Source organism: Podarcis raffonei, chromosome 3 (genome assembly GCF_027172205.1).
Source record: "Podarcis raffonei isolate rPodRaf1 chromosome 3, rPodRaf1.pri, whole genome shotgun sequence".
NCBI lineage: Eukaryota > Metazoa > Chordata > Lepidosauria > Squamata > Lacertidae > Podarcis > Podarcis raffonei.
Genome location: NC_070604.1, coordinates 36,114,217 through 36,138,061, shown reverse-complemented (window position 1 = coordinate 36,138,061; position 23,845 = coordinate 36,114,217). Strand labels below are relative to the sequence as shown.

The following is a 23,845-nucleotide window of genomic DNA, read 5'->3' as shown; positions in this document are numbered from 1 at the left end:
CAAATATTGCACCAGTCTCTTCAAGAGAAGGGTTGTGGCTCGGTGATGGAGCACATGCTTTTTCTTGGTATCTCCAGGTAGGGCTGTGAGAGGCCTTTGCCTGAAAGCCAGGAGAGCTACTGCCAATCAGTACAGACAATGCTGTACTGACTTGGTATAAGGAAACTTCCTGTGTTCCTAAAGACAAGCTTCTAGCTTTTGTAGGATTAAAGGGATTACATTTATAACAGCAATGCATTTACCATAATATTTTTTACAAAAATAGTAAAGTGACTGATTTAGCAGCTGTTTGACCATAGATCTAGAATGATAATCATTTTGTACTGGTGATCTATCTAATTTTGTTCTTCCCCTTGGACAAGCTAATACCTACTCAGCAAATTTATGAGACCAGTTTGGAAGATATTCTGGAAGATATGAAAGATAGAGCATTCTTCTCCTGGGGGGGTTCCCTGGGGGGTTCCCAGCTGGTGCCTCCCACCACTCCTCTTCATCCAGCCGGTCCATGACATATTACATTCCCTGAAACCCTCAACACTGCTTTTGCCCTTATCATGGTTCTGCAATGGTTTTGGTGATCAAGTAGGGAAATGCAGTTGGAAAATGGAGTTGAAGAGGAAAAAACAGACTTTGGAAGGAAACATTATGATCCTTCTTGCCACTTTGCACATCCATGGAACTCCAAATCCTTTGCAAACTGTGAGGATTTTGTTCTATTCTCAATAGTATGCCATCTACAATATATTGCTTCTCAATATGTACTGCGCTTCCAGAAACCAACATTTTCTAACTTTCATCCCTCCCTATTCTGTTTTATTTTTTAGTTTAATTTTGTGGGCAAATTGCTTGGACCAAGAGGAAATTCCTTGAAAAGGTTACAAGAGGAAACAGGTGCAAAAATGTCAATCCTGGGGAAGGGTTCTATGAGAGACAAAGCCAAGGTACTGTACCCAACTCTTGATTTTTAGCTATATCGACTGTAGACAAAGTCATTGTAATATGTCATTTGCTGAGTATTTAAATGGTTATGGTGATCTAACATTGTAGAAAAAAATCTGTATAATGTTATACTTTTTGAGGAGAAAGAACATTACTGGGGGTGTGGGTGGAATCACCCTGAAGTCTAGACCTCAACATATTTTACGGAGATAATGTGCATCATTGCAACTTAAAAATGTTCTCTGCAGTGATTAAGGATCCATGTGAATCTTTTATAACTGGGTACGGTGTATAACATGATTGCTTTGCATGTTCCTAGAATTTGTGTTACATGAAAGAGAACTTGGAACTGAGTTGACAACATCTTGAAACTTGGACTGCATTGTAATTATCATCTGGTTGATTAATCACACCCTTTCCCTTTCCCTCCTTCTTAAGGCAGGGGTGGGGAGCCCCTGGCCTTCTAGGTGTTGTTAGACATCTCTTGGCTTCCATAAGCCCCAGCTAGTATGGCCAATGATCAGATATTTCTTTGCTTTGCAATACTTGCATGCCACTTTTCAGTTACAATGGCTCTCAAAGCAGTTCACAATCAGATTTATAAGCATATCATATTGGCCTGACAATAAAAGACCTGGAATATTAAGCATTATCATTGATATCACAGGACCCTTGGTTCTGCTCCCCTGAAAGGTGGTTTGCCCTAGGGGCAGATGTTCTTCTAACTTGTCACCCCAGTCTACCAAGTACCGTATTTTTGCTGACAATACTACCGCCATTGCAGGTCAGGGAACTGGACTAGCCATGATTCCCAGCTAATGGATGACCAAGGGGTGACCAGTGACAGCTGAAATCCTCTCCCCAGCCCTGATGCTTGTGGCAGCTAAGGGAGATCCTGGGAAGCAAATGTCCTTCAGAGTGCTGGCCCCAGTTCAACAGGTATTCCTGCTTCTGTTCTAGTCAGGTGGTATCATTGGCTCCCGGGCTTTTATAACTCTCAAACACTGCCCAATCCCCATGCCTATATTCCTCTTTGACCAGCTCTGCAGCAATGGCCACAGAGAATTCACACACACACACAAAACACACACTCCTGAGATAGGCTTCCAGGCATATGCTTAGCAGCTAGATATTTTCAGTCTTTGTGGCAGCTGGCTTCCTAATCCAGTCTGACGTGATTGCTGTGATTTTTGTTCTGCTCCCCTGAAAGGTGGTGTCAGCAAAAGGGCTGCTGGTTGCAGATGTCCTTTATTTCGCTTTCCCTGGCCCTCCAGGTGTTCCTGCTGCCAATGCTACAGTCAGGGATGATGGAACATCTGGAGGGTCAGAGGTTTCCCGTTTCTGCCTTAAGCTGATCAGGTATAAATGAAGGCAACATTTCTTGAAGCAGGCACAGTGCCTGCATATAGTGATTCCAATCACTCTCCTGTATTGTTGTGTCCCAGGCCTGGCATGTTGTAGCAGTTCCACTCAGTTATTTCTGACACTGCTTTCAGAAATCCTGGTTTGCTTCTACCTCTCTGTTACTCCCGTCATTCATCTCAACACAATAGAAGAGAAACAACGAGTTTAAGAGAGAGAGGGGATCATTAAGATTCCACTTTCATCAGTCTGTTTAATGCTAAATTATTATCTCTTGTTGCCAGTTTGTGCAAAGAAAAACCAACATATTTTTAAAAGTTACAGTATATGATTAAAATAAACTGGACATTAAATATGATGCTCTTAGTATGAATGGACATGTTTGTTCATTGGTGCAAAAATTCCAGGAATGATTAATTTACTCAGATAATATTTCTAGAGTATATTGCAGATGTTGGTGCTAGCATAGAGCCTAGCAAAGAAAGGCTACTTGAGACTTCATTATGGGCACAACTCATTGGGAAGGTCCTGAGACTTCGTTATGGGCACAACTCACTGGAAAGTTCCTGCATCTTTAGGACCAAACTAGATGTTATGTGTGAGCTCCATGAATATGGGCCTGTAGGCATTTCCGTCCGTGGCTGAATCCAGCTTTGGAGGAATATCTGAATTTTGGTTGCATTGTGGTACAAAGGGTAGAATCCAGCACACATACTCGGACCACATGGATCAACTTCTCCCACAAACATACACTGCTACTTTGTGAGAAAGAAGGAAGATAGGAATTCCCATCACTGAATTCTCGAATAAACTTTGGCCCTAAGATCCATTTAAAAGAATGGGAGCTGCACAAAAACTCTACTGCGATTAAGAGAACCCTCCACCTAATCCTAAAACTCCAGTCACCCATCACCAGTTTTATATCAATTCAAGATGCATGATCACTCTAAAGCTGTGATCTTACAGAACAACATGGATCTGAGAATTGTCTAAGACCCCCAACCTTGTACTCTCCAGATGTTTTGGTCTGCAAGAACCATCAACCACAATCGGCATGCTTTAAAACAATAAAAGAGATGATGGGTGGAGTTTTGGGAGAGAAATAAATATTGTTTTCTCATTGATTCACCTATTGGTTCCCCCCGCTCCTGCTACAGCACCAAATTTCAAAACTTTTAGTGCCTAAATTGCCAAGTATGGTTTGTTTGTTTTTGAAAAATCAGATATAAGCTGTTTGCTTAATGTGATGAGTACAGAAGGGAATTGTGCCCATCATAAGATAACAGCCAATTTCCATTGAGTTCTTATGACAGGTGGAAATAACAGGCCCTCCAACTAAAGAACTATGATTACCATTCTGTCTCATATGATGCCTTTAAAGCTTGTCATCCCTGTGCTTGCATCACAAACCTGTAAGTCGTCTCTTCTTTGAGTGTTAAAAATGAGAAGATTTTAAACATTCAGGCTTACAATCCCCCCCCCTTCTACTCCCCACCTTGTGTTCTTATCACATCATAAAACAATTTCAAGCAGTCTGGAAGAAAATGATAGAAGAGAACAATTAAAAACCTATAGACAAGTGAAATCTGATTACAAGTGGACTTATATATAGGCATCAATTCACTGAAATTGCATATGTGGTATACATGTTTTCCAAGGTAGCAATCACTAGTAATTATATTTGTGGCTACCTCTCCTAAGACACATCTTCGCTTACTAATTATGTGTGATTAAATACTTACTTTTGTATGCAGACAGAGTTGTTTTTATAAACTCGAAGTAAATGAGGTGGCTGCCGCCTATACTATCCTGATCTTGTTTGCTAGCTATACTTCTCAACATACTATACATACACTATCTTCTAATAGGAATAGCTGTGCTAGTTGGACATTGATGAATGGAGACATTTAGGGAGGCCGAGAAAAGTAGCCATTGTGTTTCATATCACATTATGTTTGCTTATTTGTTTACTGTGTTTATATCCCATCTTTCCTCCAATCTGGAACACAGGATGGCATAACATAAAGACCAAAGTCATTATAATCCAGATAAAATCCAGTAGCAGCAGCGATGGCTCACATAACCACAACCCCCAAACCCTGCAGCTTTAATTATCCAAATGCCTGGACTTCAAAATATCAACTGTGAAGATTGATAATCCCCAGGAAGGAGTTCTGTGATTGGTTCATCTCCAACAAGAAGGCCCATATTGTGTCACCACCTCCCTAGCTTATGCTACAGATGGTGCAGCCAACAGAGCCTGCACACCACAGTATTGTTTCCCTGGTGTTGAATTATCAGATTTAGGGAAATCAGAAGCAATAGCACAAGGGGCACAACATATTTTATTCATTTATAGCAGGGGTAGCCAACATGGTTTCCTCCAGATTTTAGTAGACTCATCCCTGACCTTTGTGCCTGGTCTCTGAGGTTCTTGGGAGTTGGAGTCCAATAACATCTGGAAGGCCCCACTTTGGTTGTCCCTGCGTTACAGCAACAAAAAGCTCCAAAGCCCACATTTGAGTAACACTTTTATTAGAACCAACCGAAAAGTAAAAAGAAAAGGTGGGAAACTCTCAAGAACTCTTCATCAAGCATCATGAGTATACAGGGGTATACTGTGTGTATAACATCTGTATGTTTGTTGCGGTTACACTGATGACTACAACTCGGTACACAAATCAGGGGAGAATGTTAGGATTCTTGTCCCGTGCTTGCAGTCATGGGATTGTTTTTTATCACATGATGGTTTATGTTTTCATTCCACATAGTGTAAGGTTACCAGATTTTTTTCAATGAATCCGGGAACACTTTTCAACTTCAATGGATTTTGTACGGGGACTGATTTGTAAATCCGGGGACTGTCCCCGGGAAACGGGGACGTCTGGCAACCTTAACATAGTGGGAAGTGACGGAGACAGGATGTTTGTATTACTGTAGGATTATTGTCCTTTGTTCTTTCTCTTTGCTGTCTGATGAGAAAGAGGAAGGAGCTAAGTCAGAATGCTCCGAATGTATTATCTGTAAATAAAGTAGTTTAGCCAAAATGCTGTACTGCTGAGTCTGTCACGCGAACTGCCGTGGGATTCTGCAGAATCCTGAAGTGTGCTGATGCCTCTCAGAGGTATCAGTCGCTGTAATGTTTGGGCTGGAGAATGCTTTTGAAGCTCCCGAATGAACGACCAGGAGAGAGAGAACATGCCAGTCGGGCACGTGTCTCTATCAGAGTCCTACTCGCGTGTAGGATGCTCCTGACACTGGTGGGTCTTAATAAAGGTGTTATCCAACTACAGGCTTTGGAGATTTTTCCTTATGGATCAACATGGCTACATTAGCTTTCTAACAGCACACACACACTCACATTCTGAGACCTCAAGACCTCTTATTTGTTTCTTCTAACATTTGTCTGATATATTTTACAATATGTCTAGGTGCTCACATTAATCATGACCTCTTGTGTTACTAAAACCCATCAGCTTTGAGTGAAGTAGTTTGTGAATTTAGATTAAAAAATTATATGCTTTCCCTCAAGTAATACTGAGGATGTTTGAGGTGGCTTGCTAAATCACAGGTGTTCCATTTGCCATGAGTAGTCCTAGGGCAAAAACAGTGGCCACCAATAACAGGGTAGTAGTGTCTATTTGAGCCCCATGTAACAGAAGATGTTAGCAGCATTGTATTAAATATAGTTGTACTTACCTTCCAGTCTCATAATGAAAGCTAATGTTTTAATAACATTAAATTGTTCATTTTGATTATTGAAAGATATTGCTCAATAAAAGCGCAGCAAATAAGACCATATAAAGACTTAAAATTTTATCATTTTGAAAAAAACATATTATCTATTCTGTGTCTGCAGGGGCTTTATTTTTAAATACCTTTTATTATTAAGACATAAAAAATACAATAACAATGAACATACTAAACAAAAATGGTTCATAGAAAACCAAGTTAAGTCCAAAGCAGAGAGGGAGACGCCTTATGCATAAATGAAAAGGAGGGACATAATCTTGTTAAGTACAGTCTAGTGAAAGCGGGGGCATGGTTCGGACCAATCAGTCAAAGAGTCATATGTCATAGGCATTGCCAAATAAAGTAATAATTCACTGGGCTAAATGGCTTCATATGTTGTTTGCTCATGTACGTCACAAAGGTCCACCAAGTGGCAGCAAAGCCATTGGTTTAGCAGTCCCCTTCAAAAGCTTAAGATGATAGGAGGTTTTTCTGAGGTGGCTTTCTTATACCAGCAGTTCCCATTAATAACAGAAACATCCTTCCATCCCTGTGTCAGAACCAGTCTAGCTGCAGCTACAATGAAAATTACGAAAGGTTTTAAAGGCAGGTCAGCATTAAGTCTTGAGAAAATAGGTGGAAGAGTCTAGGACTGGTGAACGGCCAATGATAATTTCACTTTTCTTAAGCATTTGTGTCCAGAAAGTAGTCGCATGGAGGCACGCTCACCACACGTGCCAATGTGTGCTAACAGCAGCACATCCTTTCCAACAAGTCTGATCATTTGTATTCTGAACGCATTGAAAGATATTGCACAATAAAAACACAGGAAATGACACTATATATAGACTTAAAATCAATTACATTTTTGAAAACACATATATATTTTATGTTTGCAGGGACTTTTAACTCAGAGTTCATCAAAAACATGACACGATAATAAGTAGTACATTCCATAAGCCCTAAAACATGGCTTAGTTGGACTGAACATTTCCTGGGCTGTACTGTACTGAAATAGATTCCCCTCAAAGCCCTTTCGCTTAAAACCCTATCAGCATTTTCCTTTAGTGGATTTTGAACAAAGAATTCACTTGCAATCGAGCAACTTTAATGTAGTAGTTTGATAGAAACCCAATTCCTGTGTAACCTCTCTCTGCAGAGTTTTAATTTTGTTTCCTACAGGTATCATTGCTATATGGTATAGGAAAACATGATATTTGACACTTGGTTGGATCCAGGCAGTTATTCACACATGCTTAAGTTACAGGGCAATTCACCGCTACCCCTTAATGCTGGACTGGAGAGGATTTAGATTGAGTGGGCAGAGTTGTCTCTCTCTGCTCAGCTCTGCTGGTTGAGGTAGTGTTCCACTGGCTGCTAAATGTGCAGAGCTCCACTGAGGTTCGGGGCAGGAGTCTTGTTGGAATAAAGTTATAAAAAACTCAAACAAAAAAGCAGCTGGTCCCTGGCAGACAACCCCCCCCCCCCGGCAGCTAACTTAGCCCTCTGAGGCCTGGGGCAAGTGTACCTGGCTGTCCCCCCTTCTGCATGGGCCTTAGGGTGAGAAGCCTACTGACAGTGTCTCCACCTGCCATGGGAGCCCAGCAGAAGGCCCCAAAACAGCTCATTGAAAGGGTGGGGAAGGGCTGAGTGGCCTAGGGATCCAGTGGTCTCACAGCCAGAGCTGACTGGCACAGGGAGCTTCCCGTGCTGTTCAGCACAAAAAGTTGGTTCAGGGATCAGGCTGGGTTGCCCTGATGCACCACCTTCTGCTACAGCCATCAAGAATGTCATGGCTGCAGATTCTAAATCCACACACACACACACACACACACACACACGCACACACCAAGCTTGGTGTAAGGTGGTGGTGGATCACCATGCCTATCACCACGAATTCTATGCCATCAATTTCAGTGAGGCTAAGGCTAACTTGAGTGTGCCACTCAGTTTCATCTTAATTGAGCGCTTCACACAAATCCTTACTGGCCTCAGCACAGGAAATTACCTGATTTTGAAGGAGTTTTTGTATTATGCAGTAATATAAACATATCAATGATCATGTATTTTAGCTTTAAGCCTAACTGGAGTTGCAAAATCAGGCGTGTATCTCTATATGTAACAAAGGATTTAAATATCCATGAGTGCATGCTCATAAAAGCCTAAATAAATTATATTGTCTTAATTCCTCTCCCCTGCTCAAAAAGCTTAAAAAGGAAATGCAAATGGACCAAACTGAACCTCTCATTAAGAATGAATGTAAAGATTGTTTTATTTTGGTTTTTTGGAAAATGACAATAAAAAGTATTAATATATATATATATATATAAACCAAACTGAAGCTCTCAGTGTTACGCAGAATATCTGCCATGCAGATGGTGGTATTGCCTTTTGGGGGTATCTTTTTCTAATGCGCTCCATGTATCTCTGCCCAAATATATTTAAATCTTGGCAAAACTTAATAAATAAATAAGTTTTTCAAGGGAAAATAACTTGATTGGCTAAGAAAAATTACTATAGAAAACAGTATGGAGGGGGACAGAGGCCTATCACAGCTGGGCCTCTGTTATTATTGAAGCAGCTATGTTTTATTATTTCAAAAGTGTGCAAGAAATGGATGACTCTAGAGCAAGAAATATTACATCAAACACTATTGTGGGTCCTCCCAATTTATCATTTAAATACATTCTTATTACAAAAAAAAATCATAATCCATTTACATTGTGCATGTTGAACACATAGGGAAATTGGCAATACCACACACCACCTATCTGCTTCCCTTTATTTCCACTGGGATCCCATTCAAAGTTAAGGATATGGAGTTACACAGCATGATACTGAAATGGGAAAAGAAAGACAGGTTTAGATAGCAGAATTTATACAGTATTAAAAACCCTATTACTTTGGAACAACATAGGGTCATAGCTGGCAACCAAAACCTTAATTAGCTACAGGCTCTCCGATTTAAATCTTTATCGGTGAATCACATTTGAAGACTCAGGCCAATAGTGAACTTAATAAATTTGAACTTTTATTGTTAAACTAGCGTGCTTCTGGAAATTGGGTAGTTTCTATTATATACAGGGAATTTCTTGATTTATTAGTTGGATTCCTGACGGGTCTGAAAACTTTTGGAAACAAGTATATATATTGCTATAGGTAAAGGGACCTATGACCATTAGGTCCAGTCATGACCGACTCTGGGGTTGCGGCGCTCATCTCGCTTTATTGGCCTAGGGAGCCGGCATACAGCTTCCGGGTCGTGTGGCCAGCATGACTAAGCCGCTTCTGGTGAACTAGAGCAGCATATGGAAACGCCGTTTACCTTTCCGCTGGAGCGGTACCTATTTATCTACTTGCACTTTGTGCTTTCGAACTGCTAGGTTGGCAGAAGCTGGGACTGAACAACAGGAGCTCACCCCGTAGCGGGGATTCAAACCGCCGACCTTCTGATCGGCAAGTCCCAGGCTCTGTGGTTTAACCCACAGCGCCACCCACACTATATTGCTATAGTATAGTATAGTATAGTATAGTATAGTATAGTATATTGCTATAGTGGAGAGTAAATAGAACAATATGTGATCTTCTAAGCCATATAAATCTGTGTCTGAATATATATAATGTTGACTAGAACTTCCACTTAGGTGGCATTGAACAATGTCAGTGTTACCCGATATAAGTTCCAAGATGGCATAGAAATTTTGTTGGCATGGTTGTGGGGCAGGAGGAACATTTTTTTCACCTGCAATGGGAGTGCCCACTCATTAAACCAAAAAACAACCAACCTTTTGATGTTGTGTGTTTCAGGAGCTTTCTCTTATTCTAAATACCTCTATACAAATTACTCTGCAGCTGTCATTCTTGAATATAAGGGACAATCATACTCAACAACTGCAATCCAAAGAATTTATAACATGGCTGTTGCCAGCAGCTAAGATATCTATATGCATGGAAAATGCTGCAGGATCTACAGATATCTTTATGATATACTAATGTAAGGACCCTGTTGATTGCAGAAAGTATAATGCATAATGTAAAAGTCTTCAAAGATGGGGAAGATCCAGAGCACTTTCATACTGTGTGGCTTTCCCACATGGCAGATATAGGCATCAAGGAAATATAATAATAATTATTATTATTATTATTATTATTATTATTATTAATTTATTTATTTATACCCCACCCATCTGACTGGGTTGCTCCAGCCACTCTGGGTGGCTTCCACAATAAAACATCCCTTTGTTTTTATTTTTCTTGTGTTTTTATATTTTATGCATAATTGAAATAAACATCCCTTTTAAAACCCTTGTGAAATTAGTAAGCAGAATTAAAAATATCAGCTTGTCTAAGCAGATATCAGCTTGTAAAGGGAAAGGAAAATCAGAGATTTAAATAAAATGAACATATTATATGGAAACAGTTATCTGGAGTGCCTTTCCCCATGTAGAAAATAGAGTCAAACATGAGCAAATACCATAGTGTACTTTCCTTCACAATCATTGACCGTTATGAAAGCACACGTAAATGAGCAAGTGACATAAATGGGAACAGGAATAGCATAAAACATTATCTGGATGTGCCAAAAGGAAGGGGATGAGTTAATCACACCTCTTTTTGGCCAGGATCCAAAAAGCTACTTTAGACATCCCCAGTAGGCTTGAACATGATGTATTTTGCTTTTTTTGCACTTTGAACAGCAGACTTTTATGATGCCATATCACCAGGGATGCACAAATAATCTATCTCTCTCTCTCTCTCTCTCTCTCTCTCTCTCTGTGTGTGTGTGTGTGTGTGTGTGTGATAGAGAGAGAGAGAGAGAGAGAGAGAGAGAGAGAGAGAGAGCGCGCACATATTTCCTTTGAGCACTTAAAAAAACTTGAGATATTATACTGGGGGGGGCGTGTTCTCAAGAACCAGGTGTGCTTCTTGAAATCAGTGGGGACATCGCCATCTTCGCAGATTTTAAAATGCAGATTTAACCAGGTTGCATGCCACAAAATAGCTGGAGGGAGTCAATGACCCACAGCTGAAGATCCTTTTACCCCCTGGGTCTTCAGCAGTACATTGCTGTTTGCCCTTATGCCAGCTCTTTATTTTTGCAGTAGAACTCAGATACTACCCATTGTTCTGAACAACCAATTAGGACTACAGTCTCTGTTGATTTATTTTAGACAATGAATGCTCACTGCATCCCTGCATATCACACCCTTGTTGAAATCCCTTTCAGCTGTAAAGGCATGGAAATTTGCTGTTGTAAAGGCATGGGTGGCTGAGATAACCCTATGCCAGAGCCTCAACCTTGGGCATGTTGAACTGAGTTGATTTTTGGATACCAACTTTTGTGCTTCCAGTGCAAAACAGGTTTTACTTCTTTTATAAGGCAGGTGAAAAGAAAATGGATAAATGGATTAAATAAATAAATTAAAGGATTCCTCCCGGTGTTTATGGGAGCAGGTGTTTTTTCACTCCTCGAGATGTGTTGTCTCTGGTTGGGGATTAGAAAGTACAGGGCTTTGTACATGTGTTTCTGTACCCATGTTGTTTGTGTTATATTGAAGCAAGGTTCGTGTTTAGTCATGGTCTCCCTTGACTACAGAAATAATTTGTTATAAAAGATGTTCCTAGTCGCTTGCGTGGGTGAATGAAGGTCAAGTGCAAACTACCCATTTTGCCTATTAGCTCTGGGAGCCTGCAGTCCCTGTTGTGTAGTTGTTCACTCCTGGGCCTGGCTGCAGGGCTGGATGATACTGGATTTGTAGTAGAGATTAAGCCATCTGCTTCACTTTAAATGTTTCCTGCTGAAATGATTCATGAAGTGGTATAATATTTGAGTGCAATTAGTGGTGGCATTTTCAAAACTGAATAACCAAGAGGGCAATTTAACCTTCTCTGAGGAATTGCATACTCCAGGGCGAGTTCTTTTTTAAAAAATATTACATTGTTCTAAGGGAACACTTGGCAAATAATTGCAGCAGCCCTGGAACAGATGCTTTGAAAGAGAGCCTCATGTTATTACTTGTGAGACACAGTGGTGATAACTAAAGCATCTAATGCCTGCTTCAAATCTGATGTTAGAACAGACTTTTGTATTTCTTCATACTACTACTGTGTAATATTTACAAGCAAACTAAGGATCTGCCACAAGATTTGTTTTCACTACCAGGATTTAGCATGCAAAGAATTAAATAATAAAGAAGTATGGCCACTGCAGATGCAGGTTAAATTTCCTTTGATATGTTAGAGATGAAGAGAAAGTGGTTCAGAGCAAAGAGAACTACTTACATGTATGTTGTGCTTGTTTTTAGTCCCGCAGCCTGTTTTTATTTTGTAAAGAAGTAAAGTTCTGGAATAAGTGAATTGCAAGTTGATGCAAAGCTGCCTAAATTTGCAAAAAGATTTTATTTCCTTACATTGGACAGAATCTGAGACAGAATTGTTTAACTGATCCATTTGTGTCACAACATAGATGCCAGAGAGTTGGTTAGATACTGCAGATTGTTGTGGATGAAGGGTTATCTGTAACGAGAATGGGGTCATTGTAGGAACTCTAAAGAAAGGCTTTGCAGCCAATTATAGTATGGACACAGTTTTCATGGAAGGTAATTGAACCAAATGCCTTGAAGTATGGATGGGGATAAGTCAGACCTTAAAGGGGCTAGTCAGTTACCCAGTTTCCTTCATCAAGTTTTCTTTGAAGAATGGCACAATGAAACTTTCAACATATATTTGAAAAAATAGGAAGTTTAGATAAAAATGGAATGATAACACTAAGAACAAAAATGTGAAATAAAGTAAACAATTGACATATTATGATGCTGGTGTATTATGGGTCTTTTGAGAACCATAGTTCATTTTCCTTGAAGGCCTTGCCCATCTGCATTTCTGTAGAGCAATGATTTATAGTCTAAAATGTTTTATTTGTTTTCATGGAACTCCATTAACTCTGGATTTTGATACTGTTGTGCTTTGCTTTATTATTGTTGTTTTCAGTGTTTTACATATAGATAAATGCCGAAGAGCCCATTTTGAAATATTTGCAGCAATTATGTTAAATCCCAGTTCCCCCTGTGCTGTGTTTATCTGTACTCCTGAGAACCATGATAAATACTTTTAATATGCCTTAATGGGTTACTGTTACAAGAAATTCTTGTGCTTGCCACTACTGAGACAGCATTACATTAAATTACAGTGCAGACAATTAAATAGAATAGTGGGGAAGGGGTATCAGGCTTGGAAGAACAGCTAGTTGCAGCCTTCTGTAATTCAATTCCTTGATCAACATAATAAGGGAAGATGGTGAGTGGAATTTAGATAACTAAGCTAGATATGATTGTATTTGTAATATCTCCATCAGGGATTAATGCTCCCTTATTCGGAGACATTGATTAGCCTCTAGATTATTTTTCTGATTGATTACTGTTGTACTGCAACATCCCTTCTTCATATATCTAACCAAGATCAATATCACTTTATAGTTAGAACTTCATCTTGGCACAGTTATGGTACAATCAGCAGTAATTTGTGGTTCCTCGATAACAGTTTCAAAGAAAATGTGCACAGTCTGTTACTTCGGCTTGTAGCCATTTATAACAAGGAGGGGGAAAATTAACTTCCCTTGCATCTTGTCTGGAAAAAAATATGAAGCATTAGTTGTACATATGCTTGGGCATGAGCATCTTTCTCAGGAAATTTGTCTGTGAGTTATCATTTCGCTTCAGAGAACATGGGAGAGATTAAGGTATGCAAAATTCATCCAATCTCTTTCTTGCATAACTCATACACAGTGATTCATTTGTGTAAAAAGATAGTGCTAGGACTCAGTTCTAATAGAGATTCAATAAGCATAGACACAGCTTCTAAAAAATGAACTTAAAACTGCTTTAGGATTCAGACATATCTTAGGCCTAGAACTCCCCACTACAGTACATTCAGCCATTTTAATACAGTGGTACCTCAGGTTAAGAACTTAATTCGTTCTGGAGGTCCATTCCTAACCTGAAACTGTTCTTAACCTGAGGTACCACTTGAGCTAATGGGGCCTTCTGCTGCTGCCACTTGATTTCTGATCTCATCCTGAAGCAAAGTTCTTAACCCAAGGTACTATTTCTGGGTTAGCAGAATCTGTAACCTGAAGCGTCTGTAACCTGAAGTGTCTGTAACCCGAGGTACCACTGTAGTAGCAAAATAACAAGCAAGGCTCCACCCACAATCTGACTCCCAGGGAGAGAACCCTCTTTGTGGCTGCTGTTAGAGGAAGACTTTGCCATGACAGTTCCCTCTCAAACCATTTCTCACCTTAGCTATTTCTCATGAGTACAAGGAAAATTGCGCTCAGATGTGTCCCTAGCTGTCAGGCATAACAGAAACCTGACAAATCTATCTCATTCACGTGGCTCTAATCCACATGTGACGGTTTACACAGTACTGTAGGGTAGGGGTTCAGGCAATCCCAGCCACACATTCAAAGCATGTATAATGGCACTGTGGGGCTGTGCAACCTCTCTTTACCCCCAATACTGATTTGTGGGGTGGCCAAAGCAGGTTTAAGGGGCCATAGACATGTATTGGTATAAGCACACAGATATCTGCCACATGAAGGGAGATCTGGGCATTGATGGACATGGCCCCACCCCCCGTTTCAACATGTCAGGGATATTCATTTGTAGACCCCTGCAGACATTCGGTTCTGATTTCTAACATGTATTTCAGGGGGAAAGAAATAAAAAGTAGTAAGGAATCAAGATGTCTGCCTTCAGTCTTGGCTAAAACTGGCCTTTTGACATCAGCCATAGCCAATGTAACTAGCCAGCAATGATGTAGAGTGCAGCTGAAGCTTAGAAACAAAGTAGAGGTGAGGTCCTGTACTAAAATGTCTCTATGCAGAATTCATCCCAACTTTTGCAGTTCAGGGAAAGTGAAGAACATGGTTATTGTATTTGAATTCCACAATGATTTGAAGAATTTCTAGGGCTCCTTTCCATCTCTTTGTGTGCATGTAGCAAAATGCCCAAGGCTCAAATCAGAATCAGCTTAGTATTTTTGAATTTTCTCAGCAAGGATTCTGAAAAAAGTCTATCTGTTTTCTGAGACTTTTATTCAACTTTGTAATTTTGATGCATGTACACAGGTGCATATTATCACATTTGCCCCTCAGAATTATAGTTTTGTCTGGGGTCCAATGCATGGCTTGTGCAACTCCACCAGGTTATGATATGTGTGCCGCATAGTATATTGTTCATAGGGGGCGGACCTCAAATAGTTTCACAGAAATTAATGAAAGATTCCTCAGAAGTAAGGACTTGGCATTAAAAATAACACACTTTGCAAGTGCCTGCAAAGTAGCTTGTGGCGGGCGGGGAGTGTCTTTTGAACACTGCCTGCCCATGCATAGAATCTCATTTAACATCCCAAGCTGCAGAAGTCTGAGGAAACAGCACTTGATTCATAAGGTGGTTGAATAACATGAGCCGGACAGATCCATATACGGAACATCAGTTACATCACTACTGTCTGTCTGTTTATTTACTTCCTGTATTTCTTACATCCCCTTCATCCAACAGTCCCAAGGAAGGCTACAGCATATCAAAATAAAATATAATCAGGACAGCTATTAAATGACAACAACTCCCACCCATAGCCCCAAAACAAGAACTGGACATTTGCAGGAGGCATGCTTTGATTTCAAACAGACTGCTATTAAACATTCTAGGATAAACTGCATCTTAATTTGTTACACATGTGCACTAATTTCTCATCAAGCTGTTTGCCTAGGGCTCTATTTTGGCAATCTATGTCGGTGTAACTAACCATACAAAGGAGACTTCTCTTCACAAAGGGGGAACTAATATGAGGCATAACATTAATTTTCACTTAATAGAAGCTGGGTATCACTAAATGATTCATAAGTAGCTGACAAGTGGTTTTTATTTCAAGTTTCAGTCTTTTTATATCAAAAAATGTTAAACAGTCAATTTCTTGCAAAAAAGCTGTCTTGGATTTAATAACATTCACAGGCCACATTTCAAATTAATTTGGTCTGTTAGATAATCTCTTACTCCTTTTTCCACATCAGTGATATTAGAGCTATAAATAGTAATAAGGTTGCAACACTTGCAACCTCTGTATAGCAGCTGGGCTTGTCTGGAATCACCCTTGCCTCACTCAATTCAAATGGAGTACTTCCTCTTAAAGGTCAAGCTCTCAAGCAACTGGCAATGGAAGCCACCTCTGGTCACTGGCTATTAAGCCAGTCATGAAACATCTTCTCCATTAAGCAGTCTTAGCCATACGATCAGACTCAATAAAGTTGTAGCAACAACAGTTTTCATGGCTGAACATTGGTTTGGGCATTTTCAGGAGACAGCAAACATTCCTGAAAACCTTTTGTTCATTCCTGTTCACTGGCCTCTTCAGCAACTGCTTTGGTGCCATTAAGAGAAGTGGGTATGTATCACTGTCTACACAATCTGTATAACCAGATGTTATGGCGCCACCTTTCTGAGTGGGCAAATACTTTTGCTCCATTTTCCCCATCCTGCACAATTACTAAAACTGGAGGGGGTGCATTTCAAGGATAGATGGGTATGAAACTTTTCATGAAACATGCCTACTACCAATTTCAGTTGTAAAGGCATCACTTTCAGGTCTCGATTCAGCATGCCTTGGGCATTGAGAAGCCCTCCATAGGAGACCAGTATTGAAGCATGGTTGGTATGTGAATGGGTGTCCATGATTCCTGAACTCTGTGCATGTGCTTCAGATGGATGATTGCCAAATCACCTGTTTATAAAGTGTGTGGGGAGAGCAGTGATAGGGAAGAGACAGAATCACAAATGCATAGTGTGGTTCCCTTGTTCTCAACAGATTATTAGCATTGCCAGGGGGAAGAAACTGCCTGGAATCTCTCCCTTTTCTTCCCAACCCAGCAGGGTTTGGAACTAATTTTGGAAGGACAAAAAAGGAACAGCAACAAAAGACCAAAAGGATGCAAAACATCAAAAAGATGAATTCTTTGAACAGTATAAGTTACAAGCCCACTTCACTCATTATTGCTCCCATCTTGCTCTACATGGAAGGGAGGAAACACTGAGCAGCCCGACACACTAATGTCGCTTGTGACAGAAACGTTGTGGAAAGGCTCAGACACTACTGACACTAGCACTCTTTGGGCAAACGAACATGGGTGCCATACTGAATGAAGGGACTTTACTGGATCAAAAATGCCGAGTGCATTTTTGTTGGTTGCAACTTTCATTAGGGGCACAAGATTAAGGTTCCTCTCTCTCTCTGGCTGACTTCCAGATATTACAGATCTTTGAAAGAGTGGTTATTACAACCTTTGAAGGAAGTCTGCAATGAAATCTTGGAAGGGAAAAGGGCACCAGAATCATGGAAAGAGGCTTATATTACACTTATACCGAAAACGGAGACTGAAAAGACTCAACTTAAGAACTACCGTCCCATATCCTTATTAAATGTGGATTACAAAATTTTTGCTGATATTTTGGCTAAGAGACTGAAAAAAGTATTGATTGAAGAGATTCATAAGGACCAAGCGGGCTTTCTACCGGGAAGACATCTATCTGATAACCTGAGGAATATAATTGACATTTTGGAAAAGCTAGAAGTGAATATAAACACTAAAGCAGTTTTGATATTTGTGGATGCGGAGAAAGCTTTTGACAATATTTCTTGGAGTTTTATGAAAAAGAACTTACAGGGTATGGGGGTAGGCCAAGGTTTTCAAACAGGTATAGGTGCAATATATTCTGAACAAAAGGCTAAATTAATTGTAAATAATGTGGTTACGGAACAATTTAAGATAGAAAAAGGAACATGACAGGGGTGCCCAATTTCCCCATTGCTTTTTATATCGGTCCTGGAGGTCCTGCTGAATATGATTAGAAGGGACCGGTTGGTTAAAGGTATACAGGTCGGAGCTAAACAGTATAAACTGAGAGCATTTGCAGATGACCTAGTTCTGACGCTACGGGAGCCAGAATCTAGTACTAAAAGAGTTTTAGAACTAATTCAAGAGTTTGGTCAGGTGGCAGGATTTAAATTGAATAAGTCAAAAACTAAGGTTTTAGAGAAAAATTTAACACTGACTGAAAGAGAGAAGTTTCAGAATGAAACAGGTTTGACTGTGGTTAAGAAAGTGAAATACCTGGGGATTAATATGACAGCTAAAAATGGGAATTTGTTTAAAGATAACTATGAAAAATGTTGGACGGAAGTGAAAAAAGATTTAGAAATTTGGTCAAATTTGAAGCTTTCCTTGCTGGGTAGAATTGCAGTCATAAAGATGAATGCATTGCCTAGAATGTTGTTTTTGTTTCAAACATTGCAAATCGTGGACAAGATGGACTGTTTCAAGAAGTGGCAGAAAGATATTTCTAGATTTGTCTGGCAGGGCAAGAAGCCCAGAATAAAATTTAAGATATTAACTGATGCAAAGGAAAGGGGTGGATTTGCCCTGCCAGACTTTAAACTTTATTATGAATCAGCAGCATTCTGCTGGTTGAAAGACTGGCTGCTTCTTGAGAACACAGACATTTTGGATTTAGAAGGTTTTAACAACGTTTTTGGGTGGCATGCATATTTGTGGTATGACAAGGTTAAAGTACATAAAGCATTTAAAAACCATATAGTCAGGAAAGCATTGTTTAATGTTTGGATTAGATATAAGGATTTATTGGAGAATAAAACCCCAAGGTGGTTGTCACCAATGGAAGCAAAAGCTCAGAAAAAGCTCAATATGGAGGCCAAATGGCCGAAATATTGGGAAATTTTGGAACAAGAAGGAGATAGACTGAAACTGCAGAGTTTTGAGAAATTAAAAGATAAAGTGCGAGATTGGCTTCATTATTATCAGATAATGGAGGCTTACAATTTGGATAAGAAAGTCGGCTTCCAGGTGGAAAAATCTAAATTGGAAACAGAACTGTTAGAATCCAAAACTAAGATTTTGTCAAAGATGTATAACTTGCTGTTGAAATGGAACACTCAGGATGAGACGGTCAAATCTGCTATGATTAAATGGGCACAAGATGTTGGACATAACATTATGTTTGCTGACTGGGAACAGTTGTGGACCACAGGTATGAAATTTACGGCATGTAATGCCTTAAGAAAAAATATTATGAAAATGATATACAGGTGGTACATGACCCCAGTCAAGCTTGCAAAAATTTATCATTTGCCCGATAATAAATGTTGGAAATGCAAAGAAAATGAAGGTACATTCTTTCACCTTTGGTGGACGTGCCCTAAGATTAAGGCTTTCTGGGAAATGATCTATAATGAATTGAAAAAGGTATTTAAATATACCTTCCTGAAGAAACCAGAGGCCTTTCTCCTGGGCATGGTCAGCCAATTGGTGTCAAAGAAGGATAGAACTTTCTTTATGTATGCTACGATAGCAGCAAGAATACTTATTGCAAAGTATTGGAAGACGCAAGATTTACCCACTCTGGAAGAATGGCAGATGAAGATGATTGATTGCATGGGATTGGCAGAAATGACTGGCAGAATCCGTGACCAGGGAGAAGAGTCGGCGGAAGAAGATTGGAAGAAATTTAAGGACTATTTACAGAAATATTGTAAAATTAATGAATGTTGAATGATGTCGGATAGAAATTAAGTGGTTTCTAGCTGTAATGTTTTGAGCGATATGAAAAAAAAAGGTATAGAAATAGGTTAAAAATTACGGATAAGGATTTGCTGAACTAACAATTTGAATTGGAATACAAAAAGGGGAGGTATGAGGAGGTCAGGGAAATATGATTGAAAAATAAGTATTGTGAACTTTATGTGTTTTTAAACTTTTTTGGTATTTTTCTATTTTCTGTTATTCTATCTCTTTTTTCTTTTTTTTGACTCTTTTTATTGTATTAACTTTGAAAACTCTAATAAATATCTTTAAAAAAAAAAGATTAAGGTTCCTCTCTCAAGGCACTGTTGTTTTTGTCCATGGAGTTTTCTTGGCAGGGATACTAGAGTGGCTTGCCGGTTCCTGCTCCAGGTGGATCACAATTAGTCAAAACTCTCTACTATGACCTGTCCGTCTTGGGTGGCCCTGCACAGCATAGCTCATAGCTTCTCTGAGTTATTCAAGCCCCTTTGCCACGACAAGGCAGTGATCCATGAAGGAGTTTGACCAAACTGCGGGAGGCAGTGGAAGACAGGAGTGCCTGGCGTGCTCTGGCCCACGGGGTCACGAAGAGTTGGACACAACTAAACAACAACACAAAGCACTGTCTTAAAGGAGAGATGTTGCCTTGATAGAATAATCTTAATCTTCTGCCCTTGAGGAATATTATCAACTAAAACATGCTTAGGGGCACCCCCCCCCCCATTAAGACTATTACTCTTCATAGAGGTTGCTCTGCTGGCAATTTTTTTTGAGGTTTTGCCTTTCTTCTTCTTCTTTTGGAGGTAGCATTAGCAACCTGTTGTTGTACCTGGGGAACTCTGGATTGGGGCCAAAAGGTTTTTATTTTGTAATAATTATGGAAATAATTTTCCTTCATCCAGCAAGAACCGCTGTTACTGTGAAAGGGAATTTAATCTTGATAATCTACACACAGCACTTTCTCGACTTTTATTCCTGTAACACAGAGTGGTCTAAAAGTGGGCAGTGTAGTTCCTTCTCCCTTCCTGCTGCAGCTTATTGGTTTGTTCTTTTCAAGTGCTTCCTCTGATCAAATTGCTAACAGGCAATATTAGCTGTTTAAAGGTTTCTCTCCTCCCCCCCCTTTCTTTTAACCTTTATGTATTTAAATGGTCATGACCTTCTCATCAATTGATAGACTGGACAATTGTGAATGCTTGAATAGTGCTCCTTTTTTAAAAAAAAATTACATTATTTTCAAAAGGCTAACTTTCAGTATTGGTGGACTCACCTTTAGGAAGGAAAAAAAAAACCCCTATATTAATCATGACACTTCCAGCCTTTAAAAACACAAAGAGACATCTTATATGTGTCTTCGTGGTATTTTACTCCCTCCATCTATATAGTGCAAAGGAGATTCTAGATTACATGATACAAAAGGCAAAGGTCATATATTTGCCTTTTAAGCTCAGAACATTTTCATTTCTCTTTGGGCTATTGCAGCAGAACTAACTGTTCAGAGGCAGCTGCCTTCCAGCAGGTCACACTATCTGCCCATTTAGTCCAGTATTGCTAGCTCTAACTTGTGGCAGCTCTCTGGGGCCTCATTGGTATGTTCTCTATGCAAGTTCCCCATGAAGAGTGCATGATATATTCAATAGTTTCCTGCACATGTGTCAGGGACTGGGGAGAGGAGGAGGAATGGTGAAGACTGCCTCCCCAGCTTGACCCTTCCAGGGAGGAGGAAGAGGAAGACAGTTTAGATTTGCAACAGGGGCTTGAGGGAGGTCACAACTCAGAGGCAATGAGGAGGAAAGTTAGAAAATAATGGGGGAGGAGGAGGAAGCACCAGGGGGTGACAGCTGATGGACACAGTGTCTTTAGAAAGCATTCCAGACGCCCCTCCACTCCCAGAACCTGCCAAGCCTTGAAAGTAAGAGAGCAAAGAGCTCAAAGATAGAGGTCATGTAGCAGCACCCATAGGAGAGGCGATGAGAATGACGGATGAGGAAGTGGGAGAGATGGGGTTTGGAGATTCACTTGGGACAACACCATTGTCCAAGAGGCTGGGTTCTATAACCTCTCTGTAAATACTGAATAAAAAGTGGACGGTAAGAAACATTTCCTTGTCTTTGTACGTTCCTGGGCAACCAGCTGGGAGTCGCTGGCAGCAGCCTGACAGCATGACAGTCTTAACTTAGAAGAATAGCATTGCCAATGTGGCATCATTGTGCAGAGTACTCTTTGCTCCGCCCATCCCCCATACCTTTAAAGCATGGCTGGAAAAGAATGGAGACAGAGCTGGCTGAGGATGTGAGGGCTATTGGACATGGCATCCACAGTGGGCCTCCTTAACCTGGAAGAGGCAGGACCTAGAATGCTTTATCTTGACCTTCTTGAGTTCTTTATGCAAAAAAAGAATAGCAGCAATGTCGGGGTGGTGGTTCCTTTGCCAGTTTTGAGGTCTGGGCAAATGTTTACTCTTAATGCTCTCTAGAACTGGCCCTGGGTGCAGAAAGAATATGCTCCAAAAAACATTTGTGAACCTTGTGTAGGTTGTGAGATAGACGGGTTAGTTCCCAGTTTGTCTTCTTTTTGATATGGGGCACACATCACCCTTGCCACTGGGATAATATAACATCAGGGTTGATAACCCCCAGAGCTTTCTGACCTGTGACTACTTTGCTGTGGCTGCCTGCTCACCCACCCACCCAAGCAAGCAGTTACAGGAGCAAAGAGAATGACCAGCAGCTTCCACTAACGTTGACTTCTTCGTCTGGGCCCAGAGGGACAGGAGCAAGGAAACTGGCAGAGTCAACAGCAATGAGGGTGAGTTGGGGCTACTTAAGGAGGGCCCCTCCTGGCAGCCCAGGACCCTAAAATACCTTGGAACTGGAACTGTGTTGCAGAGTGCCCAGTATTATAAAGCTGAATCATTTCTACATGGCACTGGAAAGCTGTGATACCTACTTAGAACATAAATTAATTAGATTCCTCTCATCTCTGTCCCATTTTCACCAGCTTCATAAAATGTAAGTGTGTCTGATCTCTATACCCATAATGACTTACATACACATGCACACAGACTTTTGGGTCCTGATTGTGGGTTTCTCATAGGCATGTGGTTGGCCACTGTGAGAGCAGGAGTTGGACTATTGGAGGCTGTTATGGTCTCTCAGACAGCCACCTTGGATCAAGAAAAAGAAAAATCCTGAAAGTGGTAGCATAGCAATGTCCTACTTTGGGAGGGTGGAATACCAAAATAAAGCTTACACTAGGAGTTGGCATTTTTATTTAGGTCAGAATAAAGGCGTCACTTGTTTCCCAGGCCTGAGACTTTACCTAGGGATCCACTAACATAGGAAGCTGCTTCAGTATAGTCAGATCCTTGGTAGCTCAGTACTGTCTACACTGACTCAGTGGTGTCGCAAGGGGGGGGGGGCGGGGGGCAGTGAGCCCTGAGCTGGAGGGGTGCTTGCCCCGCCAACCCTGGGCGTTGCGGCGTGACCAGCCATCGTGCCGCCGCAGCTGCATGTGGAGGATTCCACCACCGTCCATACGGTGCTCAGGCAGCGCCGGTGGCAAACCGTTACATACAATGCATACACTGTACATAGCAACACCGCACATGCGCCCTACGTAGTGACGCCATGCATGCATCGTACGTAGTGGTGCAACGCGTGCGCAGCCAGTGGTTTGTCCCGCCCTAGGTGCCGGTTAGCCTTCGTTTGCCCCTGCACTGACTGGCAGCATCTCTCCATGGTTTCAGAGAGGAGTCTTCTACAGCCGTACTAGGAGATCCCAGGGATCAAACCTTCAGTGTGTGTTCTACCACTGAGTCCTGGCACTTTCACAAAGTATCTTGGGATACATTTTCTCTCTCTAATGAAGACCACAGCCCTCTAAGGACGTGGCCATTGGAAAATAGTTCTCATCATCTGCCATTCTCTCTTTCTGTGATACTCCTCTCATGTTTAGTTGCCATAGAGAGCACTGTGGAAGAGATGCCTCCAGCTCCACAGAGAAAAGTAGAAGAAATAGTGTTGCACTGAATGTTTGGGGAGACTTAAGCAAGGAACTAGAATTTATTATGCTATTTAAAGTTAGCCTCAAAGGACATGTGGAAATAGCACCTTTAAAATTTATACAGTTATTTATAAAGACTGTATAATTTTATCTGAACAGGATGGGAACTTCAAT

The 23,845-nt window shown here is 40.6% G+C and overlaps 1 protein-coding gene across 2 annotated transcripts in view; it reads left to right on the top strand.

Moving 5' to 3' along the window:
- The window catches only part of KHDRBS2 (KH RNA binding domain containing, signal transduction associated 2), a 350,797-nt gene that overhangs the window by 139,377 nt on the left and 187,575 nt on the right, over window positions 1-23,845 (top strand). For both annotated transcript variants that reach the window (XM_053381150.1, XM_053381151.1), the window contains exon 3: window positions 825-941. In XM_053381150.1, coding sequence (XP_053237125.1) covers window positions 825-941 — 117 coding nt within the window. The remainder of the gene's footprint in view (window positions 1-824; window positions 942-23,845) is intronic.